This window comes from Somniosus microcephalus, chromosome 9, assembly GCF_052327205.1.
Source record: "Somniosus microcephalus isolate GS21.2 chromosome 9, FLI_Smic_1.0, whole genome shotgun sequence".
Lineage (NCBI taxonomy): Eukaryota > Metazoa > Chordata > Chondrichthyes > Squaliformes > Somniosidae > Somniosus > Somniosus microcephalus.
Window position 1 is genome coordinate 89,512,689 of NC_140995.1, and position 20,324 is coordinate 89,533,012.

Sequence of the window (20,324 nt, forward strand, 5' to 3'; positions counted from 1 at the left end):
CGCTGTTCTCCTGAAAGCTGGGTAATTTGCTGTGAACGATGGTCTGTTTGAGGTTAGGCGGCTGTTTGAAAGCGAGTAGTGGAGGCGTGGGGATGGCCTTAGCGAGGTGTTCGTCGTCATCGATGACATGTTGAAGGCTGCGAAGAACATGGCGTAGTTTCTCCGCTCCGGGGAAGTACTGGACAACGAAGGGTACTCTGTTGGTTGTGTCCCGTGTTTGTCTTCTGAGGAGGTCTATGCGATTTTTCGCTGTGGCCCGTCGGAACTGTCGATCGACGAGTCGAGCGTCATATCCCGTTCTTACAAGGGCGTCTTTCAGTGTCTGTAGGTGTCCATCGCGTTCCTCCTCGTCTGAGCAGATCCTGTGTATTCGCAGGGCTTGTCCATAGGGGATGGCTTCTTTAACGAGTATGAGATTTTTTAATTGGAGGCATTTGGGACCTGGAGGTGATGTAGGTCAGTGAGCACAGGGGTGATGGATGTGCAGGTTAGCATATGGGCAGCAGTGTTTTGGATGAACTTAAGTCTACAAGAGCTTGAAGGATGGGGGACTAGCCAGGAGACTATTGCAATCGTCAAGTCTGGAGGCGATAATAGCATGGATGAGGGTTTCGGCAGCAGATGGTTTGAGGCAGGTACAAAGATGGACAATGTTACAAAGGTGGAAGTAGGTGGTTTTTCTGATGGAGAAGATGTGGGGTCGGAGGTTCAGCTCGGGTCGCGTGAAATGCTGAGCTTGTGAACAGTCTGGTTCAGTCTGAGACAGTGGCTGGGGAAGGGATAAAATCGATGGGACGGGAAAGGAGTTTGAGGGCGAAGGGGCCCAAAGGCAATGACTTCAGTCTTCCAGGCCTCAATGCTTATGGTGTTGTTAATAAGGAAGGGAATTGGGCTGTTGGGCTAAGTAATGCCTTCCTGCGGTCATTTGTATGCAAAGCAGCCACTGCAATCCACCTCAAGTGGGGTCAGAGAAAAATTATGCCAGTACTTTTTGGGGATCGGGATTCAGTGGTAGTCATCTCTTCTTCATTTTCCTCTGATTTCCATCTAGGACTTTCTGAATATGGATGAAATTCCAGAGGAAAATCTAGCCTGGTATGTCTTTCAGCTGTGTTTGTTGCATCAGATTACTGCTCCACCTCTGGAGCAAGTTAGAATAACAGGTGCTCTTGTAATAATGGTTTTTAGAGGGTACAGCAGCACTTCTGGAGGAAGTAAGGATAGTAGGCATTACCGTTACAGCATTACTCTTCATTTCAGTTTACTGGAACGTGACAGTGTTACCAACTCGAGCATTCCAATCTAGTACAGAGCCACGTTGTTCTTCCGTGATAATTTTCAGGACTCCAAAGAATTTTTCCATACCCTGGTCTTGGAAAGACTGACAGTAATTGAAAAGTATTTGTATAATTATGCAGAAAACCTAAGTTGTTAGGTGATTACAACAAGTAAAGGAGAGGGGGCAATATTTTTCAAATAGTTCAAAGATTGTGTTTTTTTAAAACTTTAAATGGATCGTAACCAGAGTTGAATAACAAACCTGACCTTTAAATTATATCATTATTATCAGTATTGTACTACTTAGCACTCAGAACTATTGCAGGGATCCCTTGAGGAAACAGCCCTAATGTTTTCTTTTGCATCGCTGTTCTTCTTGTTTTACTGCCAAAGATGAAAGTTTCCCCTCCTTTTAAAAACCAAAATCAATGTTACTGCAGCTATTAACATTTTTTAAAATATATATATTTTTAAATCTTAAATCATTTCAATATGATTCTTCAATTGGCTTGCACTTCTCCTGTTGTGGTACCAATCACCATGCAGCTGTGCAATTTGAGCGGCTTTAAGCTTTGAACTTATGTTTAAGGTCCAATTTAAAGTTACACCATCCGGTGGATGGTTGGAAGAATGCCTGGATCTGTTGGGCTTCACGCAGTCATAATTACCTGCAGTGTACCGAATATTTAGATGTGGTTTGATGTTAATCTTAACAAAAATTAACTTTTCCCCCTGCCCCTTCCACCTCCCAAGCATAAGATACTGATTGCATATTTTTTTTTTGACAGTTGCTAATTTTGTTTTGTTTAGCTTCCAGTACGAAAATGCTGTGTACAGAGGAAGAACTATTAGCCCGAGAAGAATTCCTCTATTGCTGTGGGGCTGCTACTCAACTGTTAAAGTTTGGATCTCTTGATTGTTGGCGGAAAGATGGATCAAAGAATTCTTCCAGGGTGTTATTCCTAATTATTCCAGGTAAGGAATTCAAAGTATTGGCTTTTCAAAGACTAAAACAAACCAGAGGTGTTTTCAAATCTTCTGTCAACTTGAGTATACCAGAACCTTGTTTTGCCAATAGTAGCATTGAGTAACATAACTTCAGTTTAATTCAGATGCTAAAATTTATAACATTGGAAGAAAAAATATCTGGGCTCAGTACGATTTTCATGCAATGAATTTCCATTGCCCCCATCTTAAGTCTATATTGTTACAGTTTGTATTATAGAAAAACAACATCATCGGACAATTTCACACCTTTCAGCACCTATTGTGGAAGTGCACACCAGTGTAAATACATCCCGTTTCATTTTGTCTCACAAAAACTGTCTAAGAAGAAACTGTAAAACGTCAATTCTTCACGGTTATTAGTGTTACAATGGAAATAAATTTGATACCAAAACATTTTCCCCCCTCTTACAGACTTTTTGCATGCTGAGGTTTGTATTCTAACGTTCATAGTAGATAGATTAATCAAGGGACCCTGTTAGCCGGGACATTAGTATTAAAGTGCAGAAAAGACACTATTTTTGGAATGAGTTAAATGATCCAATGATCTGTCTTTCCATTTGGGGGGGGGTAACATTTGAAGGGCCGATTTTCCACTTCTGGTGTAAGCCATATCTAAAAGTTCAAGAACTGGTAAATCCAAGAGTGGTAACGTGACACTCAAATTTTCTGGGTCAGCTGATTTGTATCTTTATTCACAGAACCAAGTGCAGACCGAGTCAAATGCAGGAAGCATAGTAGTGGTATGGAAAGAAACTTGTGTGCAAGTGAAATTGGAAACAATTAAAGGAAAGTGTCACAATGGGGGATAAAAATTCTGAAAGTCTTAGAGAGGTTCCAAAGGCATCTCAACCCAGTAGCAGCCTTTTTGAGGCTGAAGGAATAGAGGATTAAAAAGTGACAGATAAAAATGCAGGAAAAGGTAACTCCCATGTAAAGGCTTGAGGTTGCAGTTGATCAGTTCTGCCACTTTCCATGGCATCTTTATGATGCATGTTAGCAGGTGCTCTCACAACAGATGGCATAGCTCTGCATTTGACTCTGCAAACCCGACCCTGAGAAAACATTTTTCCACAGCCATTGGAGGCGAGTGCAACAATGTCTGTAAGTACGGTTGGTGGCATTTTGGTGGGTGAAGCCAATAAACTTCGCTGGCTTCTGCTGTATCATGGCAAGCATAACGTGCTGTGATTGGGATGCTTCTGAAAAATCATCTAGAATTACAGTCAGGCCTTCACTTGTATCTGTGCCATTGAGCCTGCTATCATTGAGAGTTGGAGGCTCTGCTTGCACTAATCATCTGCGAAAGTGAGGTCTGGCCTCTTCTATATGTAGAACCGTGTGTACAGCTACCAGCAGGTGAGCACAGAGCACCTCTTGTGCATCGCAATCTGCCTGCCATATATAAGTAAAACTATTGGTACAAAGCCTCATGAATGTATGTACCATGGGGGAAAAATAATTTTAAAATGGTCTAGAAATGGCCTCTAATACCAAAAGCATTTCTTTGTTGTCCTTGAAATGTTCTTGCCTGCACTGCTCATTGCTTGGTAATCTTAGATGATGAATTACAGTAAGCTTTGATGTGACTTAGTGCTGACTCAGCATTGAGTCCTGCATTATTAACATAGATCCGCATGCTTTCGCTGGAACTGAATGCTAAGCCTGGAAGTGTGCATTGAGAACTAGTGGGGCAGAAACCAAGTGTAACTGGTCTCCTCCCCTTTTCCCTCAGCCTAACACCCCAAAAACAGGTGAATTATGGACTTAAGGCTGGGGAAAATCAGGGCCTGGGTATTTATAGAAAATCACGAGTGGAACCTCCAGGAATGGTATCGCTCCAAAAATGATTAACATGCAACTTAAATCCAGATTTTTTTTTGAACAAAAATGCTATTTATCACTTGTTTTAAGCATCCCAGATTAGATTCTAGCCATCATGACCAGCAAGAAGTCTCATTATAATGGCATCTGAGCCTTTCCTTTCAGCAGTGATGTCAGAATCTCTAGTTTAGCCAGGGGTAACTGGAGGAAAGGTGATTGAATGATTTATTATGCGTGTAGCTAGATTAGACAAACAAATCCAATAGAGTTACCCTCACCACCTAAAGGATGCTCCCCTAAATTGAAGGGGGTTATTCACCCTGGTAAGTTATGCATAATACTACTTTTAACAGAAATTTGGATTACTTCACATTTTCAGGTGTGAAATTGGTGCTTAAGTGTCCAATATGGTGGGCGGTGCCATGCGCCCGTCTCGTGCCGGATGTGAGAAGCCCGGCATATTGGATTGGCCACCAAGATTCAAGATTCAAGATCATTTTATTGCCATATGTAACTAGTACAATGGAATACTTACTCCCCACTCACTCCCACAATACAAGCATATAAATATAAAAGCAAAAAGTAAAAACAAGTATAAATAAAAACAATAAGCAAATAAGCAGAAAGTATAGCAATAACAGTCCAAGTTGCAGGATATGATGAATAGTGCAAAAAAGCCTCAATTACCACTGGAAATAATAGTAATGTAATATGATAAATATATGGTAATATAAATATAATATATATATTTACATAAACATATAACTATAATATGTGGGGCAGTGCGGTTAGCAGTTCAGTAGGTGCACTGCCTGTGGATAGAAACTGTTCTTAAACCTGCTGGTCCTGGTTCGGATGCTGCGGTACCGACGTCCAGACCGCAGGAGAGAGAACAGTTTGTGCCCAGGGTGATTGGGGTCCTGGATGATGGAGCGGGCCTTGTTCCGGCACCTGGTCTGGAAGATTGCCTCGATGGACGGAAGTGCATACCCGATGATCTTTTCTGCTGTATTCACAACTCTCTGGATGGCTTTCTTGTTCTGTGCAGTGGTGTTACCATACCACACATTGACACCACTCGTCAGGACACTCTCTGTGGTGCCGCGGTAAAAGTTCACAAGCCACTGTGTGCTTATGCCGCATTTCCTCAGGCATACACCGGAAATATTCGAAAAGCTCATTATAATAAAATAAGGGTCCTAGGCTGGTTGAAGGACCCTTTTGTGAAATTGATCTGCCCCAGTGCCTGACATGCTACATGATAAACTCGTACAGCAAATCGTGGCATTAACAGTCAGAAAAGACTCTGTAGGAGCGCCAAAGAGGTTAGTTGCTGATTTGTATGGTTAGGCTGTTACTCAACTTCTTGGCCTATTCTTTGGCTATTTCCTCTGGTACACTACTGACGAATGAGTTCTGGGAACAACGTTTTGCTGGTGCTAAACTGCTTACCTGCCTTGTAAATATTCTATTTCACTCATGGGTGATTTGTTTGTCTGCCTTTGGGGCTAGAGAGGAGGAGGAGCAGAAGACAGGACCGGCCAGGTGCAGCTGGGAGAAGATGGAGGAGGAGGGAACTGTGCAGGAGGTCCTACTCACAGTGGGTCTTCAGGGAATACTTTTCCTGTATCAACCTGATGAATCAGTAGTACGTGAGGTGCCTGTGCTTCAACAAGGAGGCTGTAACGGAACTCTGTCACTTGCTGCAGCCACAACTGGAGCCACAACCAGGGCACAGACAACACTGCCTGTGGCTGTCCTGATCATCATAGCCCTTAACTTTTATGCCATGGGGTTGTTCCAGGCTGCAGCAGGTGTACAGTTTCCTGTACACTGTTGTATCAGGAAGGTGGCTGATGCTCTCTACTCCATGAGGAACATCTACATCTCCTTCCCCATGGACCAAACGAAGTAGGACGAAAGACTTGGAACAATTGATTATATTAATCTATGCTCTACATGCTTTCTTGAGATTTCATGTCTTCTGAGGTTCTTGCTTTAGAGAGAAAGGGAAGGTATAATTTGCCATACGCGAATTGAAGTTTGCAGTGCCCGACAGAAAGTTTGGATTATTTTTAAATAGGGGATCACAATTGTTGTATCCGTGTGTTAATGGAGACACGGAATGCAGGAGTTGGTTTCACAGGTGTTTACTGAACAAAGTCTGGAGGTGAACTAACAGATACAAGACACTATACAGGCTTATATAGCCTGAGTGGCCATTACCGGCATTACAGTACACAGGGGCTCTTAAAGGCACATACACCACAATTCCTCCCCTTTTAGACAACCAGTACATAACATTTTAAGTAATCATTAATTAACATGTTACAAGAACAATAATCTACACATTTGCTGCAGTTAATCAATTATAAGTTAGTCTCTCTGGAGGCTTCCTGACTCGGTCCGGATAACGCCTCGGTGGTGTAGTAGTTTTTGGTGGTGTAGTAGGTTCTTTTGGCAAGGTCGATTTGGCTTGAATGCCAGTGTCGGGTTCATCTGGTTCCAGTATCACCGGATCGGGGGTAGATACTATGGGTATCTCTGCTTCATCATTAGGCGTATAGAGTTGTGGTGTAGGTTGTCCCTTTTCGGATGACTCTATGATCTGGTCAGCATGGCGCCTTATTATGCTTTCTCCAATGTCCATGGTATACATCAGCGGTCCTAGTCGTGTGCAAATAGTTCCAGGCTGCCATTTCTCGGTACGGTAGTCCCGGGCCAAAACTTGTTGACCTATCTGGAAGGTTCTAGTTGGCCTATCATTCATGCCTTGAAATTGCCGGTTCTCCACGTCCCTTCTGATGTTTGGCTTGATCAAATCCAGCCGGCATCTTAGGCTTCTATTGAAGAACATCATGGCGGGAGTTTGGTTTGTAACCACATGTGTTGCATTCCTGTATGCAAACAAGAAGTTATCTACCTTATGCTGTAGATTTATGTCTTCATTACCCATGGCCTTTATGGCCTTCTTGAAGGTCTGGACAAACCTTTCAGCCAATCCATTGGTGGCAGGATGGTATGGGGCGGACGTGTAGTGCTTAACCCCATTGTTTTTTAAGAACTTCCTGAATTGTTCGGACACAAATTGCGGTCCATTATCAGAGCAGATTTGTTCAGGCAGCCCATTCCTGGCAAATATGGTCCTTAATACTGTGATGGTTTTTTCCGTGGTGGTGGAGGACATCTTTATTACATCCGGCCACTTGGAGTGTGCATCAACTGCGATTAAGAACATTGAGTCCATAAATGGACCAGCAAAGTCGATGTGTACCCTTTGCCATGGAGATGAGGGCCACTCCCATGGATGTAGAGGGGTTTGTGGTGGGGCGTTTTGGACCTTCTGGCATCCTAGGCAGCTCTTGGTCATTTCTTCGATGTCTCCATCGATACCTGGCCACCACACAAACGCTCTGGTTAGGTTCTTCATTTTCACTCCACCCAGATGCCCCTCGTGAAACTCTTTTAGCACTTTATCCTGGAGTTTGGGTGGAATCACCACTCTGGATCCACACATCAAGGTTCCTCGGCACACTGACAGCTGTTCTCTTCTTTGTGAGAATGCTGGCAACAGTGGTTCGCCATGTGCTGGCCATCCCTTCACCGTTAAATCATAGACTCGTGAGAGAGTCGGGTCATTTCTCGTTTCCTTTTCAATGGCAGAATTTGTTACTGGTAGACCTTCCACTATGGTTGAGTGGAACATCTCCACTGGGTCCACTGTAGGTGCCTCTTCTACCATTGGCAACGGTAGGTGCGATAAACCGTCAGCATTCCCATGCTGTTTTGATCCTTTGTATTCTATGTCATATTGGTGTGCCCCTAGGAAAAGGGACCACCTCTGTAGCCTTTGTGCTGTCATAATGGGAACACCCTTTTTAGGGTTGAATATGGAGACGAGGGGTTGATGGTCAGTCAACAAGGTAAATTTTTGTCCGTGTAGGTAATGGTTGAATTTCTTCACTCCCCATACCAGGCTGCGTGCTTCCCTGTCGATCTGGGCATAGTTATGCTCAGCTGAGTTCAATGAGCGTGACGCAAAAGGTATCGGCCGCTGCGAGCCATGAGGGAATTTATGCGATAATACTGCTCCTACGCCGTAAGGGGATGCATCGCACGCCAGTCTAATTGGCAGTGATGGGTTGCAATGAGCCAAAACTTCCTTGGACGTGATCAAGCCTTTGCATTTATGGAAGGCACGTTTACAGTCTTCGCTCCATTTCCAAATTACTCCCGTTTGTAGCAGTTCGTTAAGAGGGTGCGGAACAGTTGACAAGTTCGGTAAAAATTTATGATAGTAATTTATCAATCCCAGGAACGACCTTAATTGTGAGACATTTTCAGGTGCTGGGGCTTTTATGATCGCTTCAATTTTTTCAGGTGACTTATGCAACCCTTCCTCGTTAATTATGTGGCCACAATATGATATTTGTTTCTGGAAAAATTCGCACTTGGGGCGATTTGCTCGTAGGCCCCGTTCTCTCAGCCTAGTGAGCACCTGCTCCAAATTGGCAAGGTGCTCGTTGTCGTTTTCTCCTGTTACAAGGATGTCGTCTAGGTAGCATTGAGTGCCTGGAATCCCTTGGAGGACTTGCTCCATAGCTCTTTGCCAGATAGCTGGAGCTGATGCTACTCCGAAAACCAGTCGATTGTACTGGTACAGGCCTTTGTGTGTATTTATCGTGAGATACTTTTTAGAGGCCTCTTCAACCTCCATCTGTAGATATGCTTGTGCCAAGTCAATTTTGGTGAAACGTTTCCCTCCGGATAGTGAGGCGAAAATATCTTCTATCCTCGGAAGAGGATACTGTACCGTGTGAAGGACCGGGTTTACAGTCACCTTGAAGTCCCCACAGATGCAAATTTTTCTCTGTTCTTCAGATTTATCATTATTCAACGTTTTCTTCATGACCGGGACGATGGGTGTTGCCCACTCGCTCCAATCTATCTTGGATAATACGCCTGCCTTTTCCAAATTCTCCAGCTCTGCCTCGACTGCTGGACGAATTGCGTATGGCACCGGCCTTGCCTTAAAAAACTTGGGAATTGCCGCATCTTCCACTTTTATTGAGGCGGTGACGCCTTTCAAGGTTCCTAGTTCCTGTTGAAACACTTCCTTGGCGTTGGCCAAGATGTCTTTTAATCGTTCAGGTATGACGTCATCATCATTTTTTTTCTTACTGGTCACCGTCAGTGCCTGAATGGAGTGCCAGTCTAAACGTATCTTCCTGATCCATTCACGTCCCAACAGTGGTGGACCACCATCTTGCAGAACGTATAAATACAACTTCTGTATTTCCTTGCCGTTGTATACAACAGGCACCCTTATTTTCCCATTGGGGTATACTTTCTGCCCCGTATATGTTTTCAAGATAACGGATGTGTCTTTCAAAGGTATATGCGGAAATAGCCGCTTGTAATCCCGTCGACTTATGACGGTCAGAGCTGATCCTGTATCTAGCTCCATTTTAACTGGGGACCCCGCTATCGTGAGGGTAACCCAAATGGTCTGGTAATCTTCTTTGGCAATTACATTATGTAATTTGAGACAGCTTAGTCTCTTGTTTCCGGAGTCGCTATCGCTCTTCTGGTCTTCGGAGCTACTGTCCGTCATCATTTGTACCTTTCTGTACTTTTCCTTATTGATTTTTTTCTTGTCCATGGATTTTTTTGTTTCCAGATCGGCATACACGTGCAATGTGTCCAATCTTTCCGCATTGCCTGCATGCTTTGTCCTTGAACCAGCAGCCCCTCTGGTCATGGGTGGATCTGCCGCAGCGATAACATCTCTCCAAACCCTGTGTCATTTCATGGGTGCCGAAGTCCTGTGGCTTTTGCTGTATCTCTGCAGCTCCTCTTGCGGCTGCTTCGTATGATACAGCCACACTGAAAGCCTTGTCCAGTGTCAAATCTTTCTCAGAAAGTAGCCTTTTCTGTGTTCCTTCACTTAGGAGACCGCAGACGAATTTGTCTCGAAGAGAATCTGCCAGTCCTGCCCCGAATTGGCAGTGCTTTGACAGCTTCCTTAATTCGGTGAGGTAATCAGCGTTACTTTCATTCTTGTGCTGATTCCTGCTGAAGAATTTGAATCGTTCCGCTATCAGCAGCGGTGTTGGGTTTAAGTGCTCCTGCAGGGTATCAACAATCTCCTTAAAATTCTTGTCCCTCGGTTTGGCTGGAGTGATTAAGTTTCGTAACAGCCCGTATGTCCTTGCGCCCATTAGATTTAGAAGTACTGATGCCTTTTTATCATCCTCTATTTCATTTGCTGTGCAATATACCTCCACTCTTTCCACTTATGTGGTCCAATCCTCTATATCGCTATCGAAAGCAGTAATATTGCCAGTCTTAGGCATCCTGAAAAAAAATGGCACCTCCCGCGCTTTCCTTTCTTCCCCGCAGAAAAAAAATGGCGCCTCCCGCGCTTTCCCGCCGCTGCTGACAACGCTGTTCTCCGCGGTTTTTATTTACATAGGTATTTTTAATAGGTGGAGACTCGTTCCCGCCGGACTCTCTGAGACTTTTCCCTCCCTCTGCTTGGTCCAAACGCCGACCTGCTTTGCAGCGCCGGCCGTCTCCCGAGTGCTCCACCCTCTGTCTCTGTTTGCCTCCGCCTTCGCTGCTCGGCTCCGCTGCAGAGCCAGCCGATGGAGCCCCAGCCCGCCGCCCAGGAAGGATTATTGCAGTACCTGCCACCAGCTCGGCTAGCTGGTGAAACCACAGGTTTTTTTTTTCTTTCTTGTTTTTCTTCGACTTTCGTCTGAGGAATCGATCTCCTTGAGGTGCTGCCGAATTGCAGGAAAGTCCATTTCCAATTCGTCGTCACTGTTGTATCCGCGTGTTAATGGAGACACGGAATGCAGGAGTTGGTTTCACAGGTGTTTACTGAACAAAGTCTGGAGGTGAACTAACAGATACAAGACACTATACAGGCTTATATAGCCCGAGTGGCCATTACCGGCATTACAGTACACAGGGGCTCTTAAAGGCACATACACCACAACAATCCCAAATGCAAACAGTTTGAAAATGTAAAATACATATGACTCTGTCACATGGTCTGATGTTTTTTAGTATGAAGAGATAGCTGTCACATAGTCCAGTGAATATGCATGGTACTAATAGGTTCTTTGGAATGCCAGTTAATAAATCCTGACTGGTGCCAATGGATTTTTGTTGAAATGTTCATTTGAAAGGGACTTCCCAGATTTTGGCGAGCATGTCTCCAAAGAAAGTGACATACATTTTATTCTCTAATACAAAAAGAAAAATACTGCAGATTCTGGAAATTTGAATAAAAACAGAAAATGCTGGAAATGCTCAACAGCTGAGTATTTCCAGCATTTTCTGTTTTTATTTTACACTTTATTCTGCTTCCTGCTATCTCCTACATAAGAACATAAGAAATAGGAGCAGGAGTAGGCCAATCGGCCCCTCAAGCCCGCTCCACCATTCAATAAGATCATGGCTGATCTGATCCTAACCTCAAATCTTCTATCACTCTCCATCCCACCCGACCCCATGTGATCTCCCGGGAGTGGCGAAAAACCAGATAAAAAACCCAATGGCCAATTTGGGAGAAAAAATCTGGGAAATTCCTCTCCAACCCATCCAGGCGATCAAAACTTGTCCAGGAGATCACTCTGTCCCTATATTTTCTACAGTACTTACCTTCTGTAAAGGCGATCTCCACCCCAGCCAGGAACAGGAATAAAACCATCTCCTGAAATCTAACACAGAATTAGAACACAAGAAGTAGGAGCAGAACCAGGCTACACGGCCCCTGGGCCCGCTCCACTACCCATAGGGCCATGACCATTCCGAACCCAGACTCATGTCCAATTTCCTGCCCGCTCCCCGTAACCCTTAATTCCCATTACTTCTAGGAAACTATCTATTTCTGTTTTAAATTTATTTAATGATGTAGCTTCCATAGCTTTCTGGGGCAGCAAATTCCACAAACCTACCACCCTCTGAGTGAAGAAGTTTCTCCTCATCTCAGTTTTGAAAGAGCAGCCCCTTATTCTAAGATTATGCCCCCTAGTTCTACTTTCACCCATCATTGGGAACATCCTCACCGCATCCACCTGATCAAGCCCCTTCACAATCTTATATGTTTCAATAAGATCGCCTCTCATTCTTCTGAACTCCAATGAGTAGAGTCCCAATCTACTCAACCTCTCCTCATATGACCACCCCCTCATCCCCGGGATTAACCTAGTGAACCTTCTTTGTACTGACTCGAGACCAAGTATGTCTTTTCTTAAGTATGGACACCAAAACTGTATGCAGTATTCCAGGTGCGGTCTCACCAATACCTTGTATAACTGCAGCAATACCTCCCGGTTTTTATATTCTATCCCCCTAGCAATAAAAGCCAACATTCCATTGGCCTTCTTGATCACTTGCTGCACCTGCATACTAACTTTTTGAGATTCGCGCACCAGGACCCCCAGATCCCTTTGTACTACAGTACTTTCCAGTTTCTTGCCATTAAGATAATAACTTGCTCTATGATTTTTCCTGCCAAAGTGCATAACCTCACACTTTCCAGTATTGTATTCCATCTGCCAAATCTCTGCCCACTTAGCCTGTCTATGTCACTTTGCAGGTTTTTTATGTCCTCCTCACTCACTACTTTCCCTCCCATCTTTGTATCATCTGCAAACTTTGATATGTTACACTCGGTCCCCTCCTCCAAATCGTTAATATAGATTGTAAAGAGTTGGGGACCCAGCACTGACCCCTGCGGAACACCACTAGTTACCGATTGCCAGTCTGAGAATGAACCATTTATCCCAACTCTCTGCTTTCTGTTAGAGAGCCAATCCTCCACCCACGCCAGAATATTACCCCCAATCCTGTGATTTTTTATCTTGAGCAATAATCTTTTGTGTGGCACCTTGTCAAATGCCTTTTGGAAGTCTAAATACACTACGTCCACTGGTTCTCCTTTATCCACCCTGTATGTTACTTCCTCAAAGAACTCAAGCAAATTTGTCAAACATGACTTCCCCTTCATGAAACCATGCTGAGTTTGTCCTATTAAATTATGTTTATCCAAATGTCCCGTTACTGTCTCCTTAATAATGGACTCTAACATTTTACCAACCACAGATGTTAGGCTAACAGGTCTATAGTTTCCAGCCTTCTGCCTACTACCCTTTTTAAATAAGGGTGTTACATTAGCAGTTTTCCAATCTGCCGGGACCTTTGCTGAGTCCAGGGAGTTTTGGAAAATTATTACCAATGCATCCACAATCCCTACCGCCACTTCCCTCAAGACCCTAGGATGTAAGCCATCAGGCCCAGGGGATTTATCCGGCTTGAGTCTCATTATTTTACCAAGTACCACTTCCTTAGTGATTTTGATCGTGTTTAGCTCCTCCCCCCCTTTAGCCCCCCTGTTTGTCCAGTGTTGGGATATTCTTAGTGTCCTCTACCGTAAAGACTGATACAAAATATTTGTTCAGCGTTTTTGCCATCTCCATGTTTCCCACCATTAATTTCCCAGTCTCATCCTCTAAGGGAGCAACATTTACTTTAGCCACCCTTTTTCTTTTTATATAACTATAGAAACTTTTGCTATCTGTTTTTATATTTTTTGCTAATTTACTTTCATAATCTACCTTCCCTTAATCAATCTTTTAGTTATTTTTTGCTGTCTTTTAAAGACTTCCCAATCTTCTATCCTCCCACTAGATTGGGCTACCTTATATGCCCTTGTTTTTAGTCGGATACTATCCTTAATTACTTTACTTAGCCACGGATGGCTATCTTTTCTTTTACACCCTTTTTCCCTCAGTGGAATATATATTTTTTGGAAGTTGTAAAATAACTCCTTAAATGTACACCACTGATCATGTACCGTCTTACCCTTTAATCTATTTTCCCAGTCCACTCTAATCAATTCCGCTCTCATACCTTCATAGTCTCCTTTATTCAAGCTCAGCACGCTTGTTTGAGATCCAACCTTCTCACCCTCTACTTGAATATGGAATTCAACCATGTTATGGTCACTCATTCCAAGGGGATCCTTTACTAGGACATTTTTAATTAATCCTGTCTCATTACACAGGACCAAATCTAAGGTTGCTTGCCCCCTGGTCGGTTCAGTTACATACTGCTCAAGAAACCCATCCCTAATACACTCAATGAACTCATCCTCAAGGCTGCTCTGCCCAATTTGATTTGTCCAGTTAATATGATAGTTAAAATCCCCCATAATTATAGCTGTTCCCTTATTACAAGCCTCAACTATTTCCTGATTAATACTCCGTCCAACAGAGTTGCAACTGTTCGGAGGCCTATTGACTACACCCACTAGTGTTTTTTTCCCCTTATTATTCCTTATCTCCACCCAAACTGTTTCACTATCCTGCTCCTTTGACACAATATCATTTCTCTGTATTATAGTGATTCCTTACTTTATTAACATAGCCACCCCACCTCCCCTCCCTTCCTGCTGTCCATCCTGATTGCTAAATAACCTGGTATGTTTAATTCCCAGTCATGGTCACCCTGCAGCCATGTTTCTGTAATGGCCACAAGATCATACCCATATGTAGTTATTCGTGCCATTAACTCATTCATTTTGTTACGAATGCTACGTGCATTCAGATAAAGAACTTTCAAATATGTTTTGTGACACTTAGTTCCTGTTTTTTCCCCTTTTACTACTTTACCTTTTACTCCATACCTTCTGTCCCTTCCTGACACGTTCTGTTTTTTATTTTCCCCACTGCTACCTAAGTCTATGACCTTCTCCATTGTCATTTCTGTTATTTGCTCTCTAGAAACCTCCCCCCACTGATTAGTTTAAAGCCCTCTCTACAGCCCTAGTTATATGATTCGCCAGGACTCTGGTCCCAGCACTGGCCAAGTGGAGTCCGTCCCAACGGAACAGCTCCCTCCTGTCCCAGTACTGGTGCCAGTGTCCCAAGAAGCAAAACCCAGTTCTCCCACACCAGTCTTTGAGCCACGCATTTAACTCTTTAATTTTATTTATCCTAGCCAAATTCGCTCGTGGCTCAGGTTATAATCCAGAGATTATTACCCTTGAGGTTCTGTTTTTTAATTTGACCCCTAGCTGCTCATACTCCTTTAACAGAACCTTCTTCCTTGTCCTATCTACGTCGTTTGTACCAACATGGACCACGACAACTGGATCCTCCCCCTCCCACTCCAAGTTTCTTTCCAGCCCAGAAGAGATGTCCTTAACCCTGGCACCGGGCAGGCAACACAGCCTTCGGGACTCCCGCTCTTGACTGCAGAGAACCCTATCTATCCCCCTAATGATACTATCCCCTACCACTACAACATTTCTTTTTACTCCCTCCACTTGAATGGCCCCCTGTACCACGTGCTGTGGCCAGGTTGCTCATCCTCCCCGCAGTCCTCGCTCCCGCCCTCACAGGGAGTAAGAACCTCGATCCTGCTTGACAAGGGCAAGGGCTGCGGCTCTTTCAGCACTACATCCTGGATCCCTGTACCTTCCTCACTCGTAGTCACACCGTCCTGTCCCTGACCACCGACTACATCTGCAGTAATTAATTTCATAGGTGTGACCACCTCCTGAAACATAGAGTCCAGGAACTTCTCCCCCTCCCTGATGTGTTGCAGTGTCTGAAGCTCGGTCTCAAGCTCTTTAACATGGAGCTTGAGTTCCTCTAGCAGCAAACACTTATCGCAAATGTAATCACCGTGAGCCTCAATGGGGTCCACCAGCTCCCACATTTCGCAACAGTGACACATCACCTGTTCACCCATATCTGTGTAATTAATTAAATTTCTTATTATTAGTTATGAAGACCCTCTGCCCCGATATAGATGATAATATTACACCACTGTTTAATAGGACTTACCAACTTAAAGGTATAGAAGAGAAGGAAGAGGACCTACCAACCAGCTGATCACCAGCCTCCCTCGTCAATGCTGTCTGGGGAACCTGTCCGGTTGAATTGTCTCGCTGCTCCGCTTCCACAGTGTCGGATTAGCCTGAGAGAGGGAAGCAAAACAGAGCAAAAAGCACCCCCTCACCTCCCACTTGCCCGAACTCTGCCACTTACCAAACTCTACTTACACTCAATGTGACCGCACTCAGTGCTACCGCACTAAGCCCGCCCCTTTTTATACCTGGATTCTACTTCCGGTTTAAACTCCCCAACAGCTTAATTTACTCTAAAAAAATTAAACTTACTTCAAATAATTCACTTTTTTACTCACTAAAATTCAGTAAATGCACTTAAAAGACTTTTTCTGCCACTTACCAAAGTCTGCTTAAACTCAATGTGACTTGCACTCCTACAATATAAAATTGTTTAATGGCTCATTAGTTAAATTAGATGGTAGTTTTTTTCTGGAGGGCAGAAATGTGGCAGTTTTCTTTTAGTATCCTCAGCTGCAGTGCACTAAGTCTGCCCAACATATCTCCCTTTGAAACTTTTTGCTTTAAAGACCATATCCTAATTGCCAGTTCAGTATAATGTAATTCAGATTTTATATTAGAGTTGCTAAAAGCAGTGCGTGTGATCACCCTGAAACTATTTTCCAATCTTTTCTATGCCCAAAGAGTTGTGACGAATTCTGCTACAGCGCCCATTACTTGTATCCTCACTTATTTAAGTAGTCCTGGATGCATGCCACCTGGTCCTCGTGTCTTATAAAAATAAGGCACTCCAGTTTTTCTGAACATTTTAATGCTGATCCTGATTCCTCTCTGTCTTTTATTCCTTAAGATGTGCTATTCCTTCTTTAATATTTTGTGACACAAGGATTTTTAAGAAATCTTTCCAATCAAACTTATTTGCACACTATTTACACTTTACCCTATTGCATAAAATGGAAATCAACCAGATCTCTGCAGCGCCACTTCAACTTTAGTCTCTAAGAGAGACATGTATTACATAGATAGAATGTACAGTCTGCCTCCTCCTCTGTCTTTTAGTCTGGTTATATTTTCCTCCCAAGTCAGATAGGGTGGATGAAATGTATTTAAAAAATGAAAATGGAAAACCAACAGCCTGAAATTGAGCATTATTTCAGAATTTACTAAATGGGTAAGTAATGTATCTCTGGACAGATAACGGTTGTGAAATTTAATGATAAATTGGAAGCGACAGGCCCAAATATTTTGCAAGGATGCTATTTAAATTAAACACGAGTTTAAGGACTTCCAGATAGCACAGCAACATCCCACTAGAGTGGATGATGTAAAATGGACTATATGAGCAGGGAAAGACTGATCCACATAAATGCATGCTTAGTTCTGATGGCACATGTCACTTTCAGAAGTGAGGTTATCCAGAGATGGGATTGTTGGTGACTTACAGAAACATGTGAATACGAGAATCCCTGATAATTGATTCTGCTTCTTATAGCCTTCCTGATGGTTTGGCAATTGAAAGGGATATGTTGTATTTATTGCGTAATATCCTGGATAGTATTGGCCATCATGGTTTTGAGAAAGCAATCTATTAGATGGCTTTTAAGTGCAACAAATTCATTTTATAGAGTTTATATCTAAACTTTGATCCCTGTCATGTGTCACATTTTACAAAATTTAGCCAACCTACAGTATCTTTTGAATTAAAACTACATTGCATATAGATTAAGGGTTTTACTAGTCCTGGGGGAGTCACAAGAATGAGGGAGGCCATTCACCCCACCTTAATTCATTAATCTGGAAAGATGCTGCATCCAATTGTTGCTTAAAGGGTTCCAGGGATATAGAGGCACAGGTAAAGTGCAAAAAAGATTTACAAAGATGATACCAGAACTGAGAGGTTATAACTATCAGGAAAGATTAAACAGGCTGGGGCTATCTTCGCTAGAAAAAGAGAAGGCTGATAGGTGACCTGATCGAGGCCTGTAAAATTATGATAGTGTAGACCTGGAGAAGATGTTTCCCCTTGTGGGGGAGTCCAAAACTAGGGGCCATAATTATAAGATCCAATAGGGAATTCAGAAGAAACTTCTTTACCCAGAGAGTGGTGAGAATGTGGAACTCGCTACCACATGGACTGGTTGAGGCGAATAGCATGGATTAATTTAAGGGGAAGTTAGATAAGTACATGAAGGAGAAAGGGATCAAAGGATATGTTGATAGGGTGAAATGAAGTAGGGTTGAGGAGGCTCGTGTGGAGCATAAACACCGAGATAGACCTGTTGGACTGGGTGGCCTGTTTCTGTGCTGTAATTTCTATGTAATTTAATACATATAATGGCTATTGTGACTTTCAATCTTCCATTAGCAAGAAATCAGCATGAGGTATCTGCTGAATTCTATGTCCTTTCATGAATCTCGAAAACAAAACATTTTATTCAGCTTTGGTTTTAGCCTGGGATCGTAACTCAATATGTCGTAAACTCAAGTGCCCATCATTGTAACCCCAGGCTGCAAACTAAAATTTGTGGCTTAAAAAGATTCAGGGATGGGTCAGTGACCATCTTTATTATATTTGGCATCTGGCAGGTAGCGCTAATAAGCCACCTTAAATTCCTAATGTAGTTTTTGTTTGTCTCAGAATATTGTAATTCTTTCAATTTGTTCTGAATAACTTGATTCTTTAAACTTCATTATATAAATGCTAAGAGAGCTCTAGTTCTATTCCATTTGTATAGATATTCACAAGTCAGGAATTGTTTTTGTCTCTTACGGAACTAGGACTAAGGAATATAGAAGTTGATGATGGCCAAATAATTTGTATCTAACGTTGGATCTAACCCCATTGTGTCTTTTTGAGAATGGAATGAAATGTTACAATTTTGTGGGTAATTTGTGGATGCTGGACATAATATTTACTGAAAATGCAGCTGAATTCCTAGGCTCTGTTCCAAAAATTCCATCCAAACGTAGCAATGCAGTCAGCCGAAAGAAAGCTAAATGCACCCTTCAAAAGCTTAATCTTGGAAAAGCTATTGGCCCAAATGGTGTAAAGAGCTCGGGTTCCTAAGGTCCCCTCTGAGGCATAAGCTGCTTTCCTTAACAGCAAGCAATGTGCCTGTCCACAAGAGGAGATCAATCAGACCAACAACTCCAGAGTGCTGTCAGGTTTTTTTGATTATTGCAACAGGCTAAAAAATGCTTTTTAATTTTTTTAAAATGCGAGCGAGAAGCATGCTGCCAGAAGAAATGATGGAAAAGCTCTAAGCTTGCCTATTTTGAAGACCCAGCTGTTGATTTTAGCCTAGTATTATACCACACCCCACATTACACTTCACTATTGTAATGTTTCAAATGACTGGTTCTTAACCACGGAACATTACAATGGACCTTTATATAACTGCATTAACAACTCTATTCATTGTATTTAAACTCTCAGTTATTCAATAATTGCACGATTCATATTTTAGGGAAAATAATGGAAACAATTGCAATTGTTGTAATTAAGTGATTTTCATTCAGTAATAACTTCCAGAATGTACACGATTTTTCAGAGATGTCATTTATTGTACAAGTGTGAAGCAGGGTTTTGTTTTCACTGTCCGTGTTTTTGGGCGTAGTATATATTTGAGTGTGAAATGAGTAACCATTATAAAAACTAATTAGAAACTGGAATGCTTTTCCATCTATGTGACAGCTAAAATGTATTCTGTAAGAAGGATTTTTTTATGTATAAATTTTACCAAAAATTGAATGAGTTCATAAAATTTGGGGGGATTTAAAATGTTTTAGGTAACCAATACTTATGCCATTTTACACTTTACTTGTGTTAGTAAAAATAAAGGGGGAATCAGATGTCTACCTGTCATAATTCTGTTCATGAACAGTAACTTATAACATTCATAATCAGATTTTTAACTAGAGCTGTAACAAATTCCACTTTGGCTGTGATTTTGTATTTTCCAGTAACCCATTTCCCAAGCTTTACTATTGTTCGGGCCAGCTATGATGTATTCCTTCACTGGCAGTCATTTTGAATCCTGATGATGGCCAAAGCTCTGCAGCTTTGAAGTCCCACTTGGATGAAGATACGAAGCTCAAAATCCTGGCATTGTTACAACCTTAATTTCAACCAAACTTTGTCTTATGGGACACTGAATTCCTTTAAAACATGAAAATGTTGTAATTGTCCTTGTGTCTATAAACATAATTGTGTAACTTCAACTTCTCAAGGTAAAAAAACACTTGCTTGATGGGGACTGGGTTTAATATATTGTATTTCTACCTTTAGGACCTTGACTTCTAGGATAAAAGTATGAATCTCTGTGTCCTG

The 20,324-nt window shown here is 42.5% G+C and overlaps 1 protein-coding gene across 3 annotated transcripts in view; it reads left to right on the forward strand.

The window, feature by feature from the left end:
* Positions 1 to 20,324, forward strand: part of ldah (lipid droplet associated hydrolase) — a 535,005-nt gene that overhangs the window by 38,501 nt on the left and 476,180 nt on the right. For 2 of the 3 annotated variants that reach the window (XM_085996831.1, XM_085996830.1), the window contains exon 2: positions 2,089 to 2,253. In XM_085996831.1, coding sequence (XP_085852957.1) covers positions 2,103 to 2,253 — 151 coding nt within the window. In that variant the 5' untranslated portion in view covers positions 2,089 to 2,102. Of the gene's footprint in view, positions 1 to 2,088; positions 2,254 to 20,324 lie in introns of those variants that run through there. The other variant, XM_085996832.1, reaches the window with a different exon arrangement.